The sequence below is a fragment of the Mandrillus leucophaeus genome, unplaced genomic scaffold, assembly GCF_000951045.1.
Source record: "Mandrillus leucophaeus isolate KB7577 unplaced genomic scaffold, Mleu.le_1.0 Scaffold291, whole genome shotgun sequence".
In the NCBI taxonomy this organism is placed as follows: domain Eukaryota; kingdom Metazoa; phylum Chordata; class Mammalia; order Primates; family Cercopithecidae; genus Mandrillus; species Mandrillus leucophaeus.
In genome coordinates this window covers 1738478-1746077 of record NW_012103043.1, presented here as the reverse complement: position 1 = coordinate 1746077, position 7600 = coordinate 1738478, and the positions used below count along the sequence as shown (strand labels likewise).

Genomic DNA, 7600 nt, shown 5'->3' with positions numbered 1-7600 from the left:
ATGTTAACCAGGCTGGTCTTGAACTCCTGACCTCGTGATCCGCCCGCCTCAGCCTCCCAAAGTGCTGGGATTACAGGCGTGAGCCACCGCGCCTGGCCACTTTGCATATTTTGACTGTTGCCTAAGGTTCTGTCAAATCACTGTGCCATGACATCTGTTCTCCTGAGGGTAGACGTTTTGGTGGTTTTAAATGTTGCACTCTGTGCTGTGCTCCTTTGCAGCAGAGAATTGATTCATTTTTCGGCACATCCCCCTTAGCCCCTAGCTACGTTTCTTAAATTGTACTTGGTAAATGTACTTTGCCTGCCCATGGAAGATGTCTTTCTATTTTACCGTACTTGTTCTTGCAGTAGGTGTTTAGGGAGTAGCTGCCGTTTATCCCTTCCCAAGACAGCAGAGGCGCTGCTGTGCTCATAGAAGGTGGGGATCCACCTAGGGGCTTGATGTCTGTTGAGGTAGTCAGTTGTGGAGGTCACCCTCAGAGAAGGAGGCCCTCTTGACTCTGTAGTGGTCATGGTGGTGATGAGGAAGCTGAGGTGTGGATATATGAGACAAGTGCCCAGAGTCTATCATTAGCAAGTGGTGCAGCCAGCCATGGGGGCTTTTGAGATGTTTGTGAGATAAAGCCTCACCCCTTAAGAAGCCGGAATCTCCTTGTGGTGGGTAAATAGGCAGGTTTGGGCTGGGCGTGGTGGCTCACACCTGTAATCCCAGCCCTTTGGGAGGCCAAAAGCAGACGGATCACCTGAGGTCAGGAATGTGAGACCAGCCTGACCAACATGGTGAAACCGCTCTGCTAAAAATTAGCTGGGTGTGGTGGCGCATGCCTGTAATCCCAGCTACTAGGGAGGCTGAGGCAGGAGAATCACTTGAACCTGAGAGGCAGAGGTTGCAGTGAGCCGAGATCACACCACTGCACTCTAGCCTGGATGACAGAGCAAGACTCCGTCTAAAAAAAAAAAGGCAGGTTTGAGTGGTGGGGCATATTTGTCAGGTTCTTTGTACAACGATAGAGGGAGAAGTAATAGAGCTAGACCTTGACCAATATGGGACTATGAGAGACAGAATGGCCTAGATGGGTGACTAAAGGTGTTCAGAGGATAACAGGTATCCCTTTTGGACTAAGGACTACTAATGGGGCTGAGTAGGTAAGGCTTGAAGGAGAGCAGCCTGGGGAGGATGAGGCAAGAGGTAGGGAAACTGGTTGGGGCATCATTGCTGTGGTCTGACCCAGAGTAGTGGCCCTGGAGGAGTAGAGGGTGGCTGACTGAGACGGAGGAGAGGTGAAGGAATCAGAACTAGTGGGTTCATAGGGCACACGAGTTAGAAAGGAAAAATATCATTAAGACAGTGAGGTTTTCAACATGGAAATGGTAGCTATACCAATAAGAAAATTAGACAAGTTGGAGGGCTGCTAGCTAGAATAAGCACTGAGCTGTAGGTGAAACTGGGAATGTGAACCCTTGGGAAAGAAGGGCGGGATCGAGCAGGGTGTGTGGGATGAAAGAGAGAGGTCAGAAAAGGGAGAATTATCATAGGGCAGAGTTTCCAGGCAAGAGAATCCTAAGTGAGAGGTGGTCATGGGGGATACACCTTGGCTCTGGCCATCTCTGGGGCCTTGGTGAGAAAGATGAGTCAGCCCAGGGAGGGGGAAAGGAATGGGTGGGTGGCTGGGTAGAGGTCCCAGGTCCTGGAGGCAGACTGAGGGGCAGGTATAGATAACTGAGTATGTTTGATGGGAAGCAGTAGAGCATCCAAGGGGTGGGGTGGGGGGGTGACCCTGAGCCTCAGTAGTGAAGAGGGAGACCTCTTCTTTTTGGCAAGTTTTATATTAGCATCTATTTTTCATTTTTTCTTTTAAAGATATATAATCATGTGCCACACAGTGACGTTTCAGTCAATGACAGACCAGACCACATGAAGGATGGTGGTCCCATATTTTTACTGTACCTTGTCTATGTTTAGATACACAAATACTCACCATTGTGTTACAGTTGCCTATGGTATTCAGTACTGTGATATTGTGAAATATATATTTGGTCTTGTCTCATTTCTTGGCATACAACTTATAAAATCTTTGGACTCTCCAGAGTGATGCCTTTTTGTATGCTGGCCAGCATCCCCTAGGTAGCTTCAGGATGGAGGCTGGTCATAGGAAAGGCCAAGGCAGGATAAGAGGGTTGGGACTTTAAGCCTCACCTCTCAACCCCCAGAGAGGGGAGACAGGCTGAAGATTAAGTTCATCACCAATGGCCAGTGATTTAATCAGTCATGCCAACATAATGAAGCTTCCATAAAAATTCAAAATGACTGGGTTTGGAAAACTTTGGGATAGTTGAATACATGGAGGCTCCTAAAGGGTGATGTTCCTGGAGAGGGTCTGGAGGCTCTGCACCACTTCCCACATGCCTGGCTCCATGCATCTCTTCATCTGTATCCTTTGCAATAACCCTTTATAACAAACCAGTAGACGTGAGTATTTTCCTGAGTTCTGTGAGTCGCTGTAACAAATTAATTAAACCCAAGAAGGGGATCTTGGGAACCCCAATTTGTAGCTTATTGGTCAGAAGCACAGGTGAAACAACCTGGGAGACTGAGCCCTCAACCTGTGGAATCAGACACTGTCTTCAGGTAGATAGTGTTAGAGTTGAATTAGAATTAGAACACGGGTCCGCAACCTCAGGCCTCAGACCTGTGTCAGTCTGTAGCTGGTTAGGAACCAGGTGGCACGGCAGGAGGTGAGTGGAGGGGGATCCAGCATTACCACCTGAGCTCCATCTCCTGTCAGATCAGAGGTAGCATCAGATTCTCATGGGAGCACAAACCCTATTGTGAACCGTGCATGTGAGGGATCCAGATGAAGAGATGCATGGGGCCAGGCATGTGGGCTCCATATGAGAATCTAACTAATGCCTGATAATCTGAGGTGGAACAGTTTCATCTTGAAACCATTCCCTGACCCCGTGGAAAAATTGTCTTCCACCAAACTGGTCCCTAGTGCCAAAAAGATTGGGGACTGCTGAATTAGAGGACACCCAGATGGTATCTGTGGCAGAATTGATTGCTTGCTTGTTAATGGGGAAAACCCTCATGCATTTGGTCACAGAAGTCTCCTGGGTTTGTTGTGGTATGAGAGGAGAGGAAAAATATGCTGTACAAGTATGTAGCCTAGGAGCAATTGGCTGTACCTTATGGCCTAGATATGTAGTAGTCTCTACCATCTAGGTTTGTGTAGGTGTACCCTGTGATGTTCACACAATGAGGAAATTGTCTCCAGCGGTACATGTCTCAGAATGTATCCCCAACATTAAGTGATGCATGACTGGAGGTAATTGGAGAATAAACATATTTTGGGGAGAGGAAAGTAGGATGAAGTGAGGTGGAGAAGACAGATGTTCACATCTTTTAGCTCTGACTGTGCTGTGCCTACAGAGCCTGCAGCTTGGCCATGCCTCGCAGTGTAGGACTGGCCACTCCCTGACCCGAGCAGCTGGCTATCCACAGCCACTTTTGGTTGGTCCATGGTAAAAGTGCATTTGCAGTAGATTTGTTTTACTGGTTAGGTTTTAGAGGCTCCTATTCAAATCAGTTTGCGGTTTTTGAGCGTACTGACTCAATTGTTAGAAGGTAACCTTTAATTTAAAAGGCAATGCAGATGAATTTAAATGCATCAGGTTCAATCACAGTTACTGTGCTTGACTCTCAGAATCTCAGTAAAAGAAAGTAGGCCCTGGAAATGCCACCCCCTTGGCACCCACCTCCCAGATTCCTGGCTCTGTGTCTCCTGACCACAACTCAGGTCTTGCCATTTTTACGCATCCATTACTGAGGAAGAACCCAATTTTGTTCATTCAATGGGAGGGAGGAAGAGCTTTTGAGAACCTGGTGTGTGCTTATGTTTCATATTCATTGTTTTTACCAATTTTAGAATACCCCAATGGGGTGGGTGCTTTTATCTCTCTTTTTACAATTGGGGAGCTCGAGGCTCAGGTTAGTCATGTTGTAAGTCCCCGTGAAGTGGTGCTCCAACCCAGGTCAGTCTGTTTCCCAAAACCCTTCTGTTTGACTTTCATGCGGAAGAAGATAAAATGCGATGAAGAGTCTTGGGCATGATGGCGCACAGATCATCAGGAAGAAGGCCATCAGGAAGTTGGACTAGAGGTGGGAGGGGAGAAGGAATTATGGATTTGGGAAAAGAGGGAAAACAGGTGAGCCTGAGGGAGGCACAGGAGCAAGGGGAGCAACAGAGCTGGCCAGTCTGTGTGTGGTAGGGCTGATGCTTGCCTGCTTACCCCCATCCCCTCTGTTTTGCCAGCTGACAGGCTGAAGTGGTAAGGGATCTTGTGGCTGTCAGGATGGCAGAGGAGCAGGAGTTCACCCAGCTCTGCAAGTTGCCTGCGCAGCCCTCCCACCCACACTGCGTGAACAACACCTACCGCAGCGCACAGCACTCCCAGGCTCTGCTCCGAGGGCTACTGGCTCTCCGGGACAGTGGGATCCTCTTCGATGTTGTGCTGGTGGTGGAGGGCAGACACATCGAGGCCCATCGCATCCTGCTAGCTGCATCCTGTGATTACTTCAGGTGAGTTCACTAGAACTGTTCCTAAGAAGAATAACAAAGATATCCTGGCTCTGCTAATAAAGGTACTGGCGGTGACAGCAGTTGGTCTCCTGCTCACCTCAGAGCCTCCCCCACTCCTTGTGGTTATGACTTAGTCAACAAGTATGAGAGACAGAAGGGGGTCTTAGAGTTCATTTTTCATTCAGCGATCCTGTCTCTTGGGCTTTGCCTTCCCTTACCTTCCTTTTCTTTTTCCTTTTCTCTCTCTTTTCTGTTTTCTTTCCTCCTTTCTCTCCTCCCCTCCTTTCCCCTCCCCTCCCTTCCCATTCCTCCCCTCCCTGGTAATTATTGCTGTGTATGCATCACCTTCTGGCTCACATCTCTCATCCCTCAGGTGTTAGCCTCTGGCCCTCCCAGTGAGCTCTGTGGCCCCTCAGGGATTTCTTATGGTCTCCTTCGTGACCCCATCCCAGCACTTGGCACAGTGTGAGGAACCACTGGCTTATCTGTCTTTTCCACTAGGCAGGAATTTGTCTCTTATCCCTAGCGCCTAACGTGGTTTTCACATATTCAAGCAATACCCATGGCTTAAATGAACAAATTTATGTGCACAAATAGCAGATCAGTACACCATTTGCCCCATTGTCTGCACTGCTCTGCACTCAAGGAGGTGGGTGTCACCACACTTATTTCACATAGGTGGCTTGAGCCTGAGAAGGACTGAGGGCCACTCATGGTCCCCAGCAAGGTTGTCATGGGACTCCAAGCCTGAGGTGTTCCATTCTAGCTCTGATTCTGTTTGATCATTTTGTCTTCAAGGCTTGATTGTAGTTCTCTCTCTCCCTCTTTCTGTCTTTTTTTAATTAGGAACTATCAAGCAAAACCTTAAAACAGAAGGTTTAAGTGCCTTCTGTCTCCAGAAGGAGTTTTGGAGAATGTGACCCAGTGGTGGCTTGGTGCAGATGTGCCAAGGAGCAGCAGAGTTCTTTCAGTTCACCAGGGAAATTCAACTGAGGCTTTTAATAAAGATTAAGATAACATACAGGACAGTGGGTAGGGTGGGGGAGCTGAGGGCCCCCTGCAGGGGGCTTAGGACCTGTACAGGAGAGGATGGCCAGAGGCTGCAGAGTCTGTGGGATCCCCTGGGCTCACCCTCTCAGCCCTTCTTGATTTAGTGCCATACCACTCTTTCTGAAAATGACAGTGTAGGCACTGCCTTTCCCTAACTTATCACAAACCTTACGTGGCTTTCCATGTCCTCCAGGAGCAATTTCTAGCCCTTTCCACAACCCCTCTTGGGTAAACCTCTTATGAGAGGTGTCCTGCTCTCTGGGATGATTACAATGCATCACTAACACCCCCTGCATCCCTCCACTTCCATTGGGAAGGGGAGCAGGCGAGTGGCAACATTATTGGAAGAGCCCAGACTCTCATCTCAGAGATGTGTATGTGTGTGTGTATGTGTGTGTGTGTGTGTGTGTGTGTGTATATATATATATGAATATATATATATGAAATAGAGGCCAGGCGCGGTGACTCACACCTGTAATCCTAGCACTTTGGGAGGCCGAGGCAGGTGGATCACTTGAGGCCAGGAGTTTGAGACTAGCCTGATCAACATGGTGAAATCCTGTCTCTACTAAAAAAAAAAGAAACCAAAAAACAAAAATTAGCTAGGTGTGGTGGTGGGTGCCTATAATCACAGCTACTTGGGAGGCTGAGGCAGGAGAATCGCTTGAACACGGGATGCGGAGGTTGCAGTGAGCTGAGATTGTGCCACTGCACTCCAGCCTGGGCGACAGAGCAAGACCCTGTTTCAAAAAAACAAAAAAGAGGCCGGGTGTGGTGGCTCACGCCTGTAATCCTAGCACTTTGGGAGGCCAAGGTGGGGTGGATCACCTGAGATTAGGAGTTGGAGACCAGCCTGGCCAACATAGTAAAACCCCGTCTCTACTAAAAATACAAAAACTAGCGGGGTGTGGTGGCACATGCCTGTAATCCCAGCTACTTGGGAGGCTGAGGCAGGAGAATCGCTTGAACCCAGGAGGTGGAGGTTGCAGTGAGCTGAGAAAGAGGCCAGTCTCGGTGGCTCACTCCTGTAATTTCAGCACTTTGAGAGGCGGAGGAGGGCGGATCACCTGAGGTCAGGAGTTGGAGACCAGCCTAACCAACATGACAAAACCCTGTCTCTACTAAAAATACAAAATTAGCTGGGCGTGGTAGCACATACCTGTAATTCCAGCTACTTAGGAGGCTGAAACAGGAGAATTGCTTGAACCAGGAGGCGGAGGTTGCAGTGAGCCGAGATCGTGCCACTGTATTCCAGCCTGCTCCCCTTCCCAATGGAGTGGAGGGATGCGGGGGGTGTTAGTGATGCATTGTAGTCATCCTGGAGAGCAGGACACCTCTCATAAGAGGTTTACCCAAGGGGTGCTGTGGAAAGGGCTAGAAATTGCTCCTCGAGGACACGGAAAGTCACATAAGGTTTTTGATAAGTTAGGGAAAGGCAGTGCCTACACTGTCATTTTCAGAAAGAAAGAAATAGACCATTCCCAAGTGTTAGCGTGTTTATTAATTGTTTTAGTTATTTGTGAAATGTTAAAATGATAAAGTACTATTTTTTTCCCAGTATGACTGGTAAAGATGTGTAAGAGATATGGGCAAGGGTAGAGAGAAGGGTATTTGGGGGTGGGCTGGCCCATAGTTCAGGGCCCTGCAGTTGTACGCCGGGTGTCTGTGTAGGTGTCGTTCCCGTGGGATGATGCACCCGGTGCTGAGACATGTTGCAGGACAGAGCCCTTCTGTTCTGTGTTATCCAATGGAGCTGCTTGCAAACTGGGCAGTGTGGTTTGTCTACTGATAGGGAGTGAAAAACCTCAGAACCTGGTGGAAGATGATCCCACTGTGAAGATCTGGAAGGATCTTGCTGTACTCTGGGAATTGAGCAAAGGGAGAGGGAGGCTGACTTTCTTCTGTTTACTGCATTGTCTGAATTATTTTACAAAGAACAGAAATTGCTTTTTTTTTTTTTTTTTTTTT

General features: G+C 48.4%; 1 protein-coding gene across 1 annotated transcript in view; it reads left to right on the top strand.

Moving 5' to 3' along the window:
* The first annotated feature begins 350 nt into the window (after positions 1-350).
* Positions 351-7600, top strand: part of KLHL22 (kelch-like family member 22) — a 52133-nt gene continuing 44883 nt past the window's right edge. Inside the window, exons 1-2 of the mRNA XM_011986060.1 lie at positions 351-420; positions 4323-4582. Of these exons, the coding sequence (XP_011841450.1) occupies positions 4356-4582 (227 nt within the window). The 5' untranslated portion in view covers positions 351-420; positions 4323-4355. The remainder of the gene's footprint in view (positions 421-4322; positions 4583-7600) is intronic.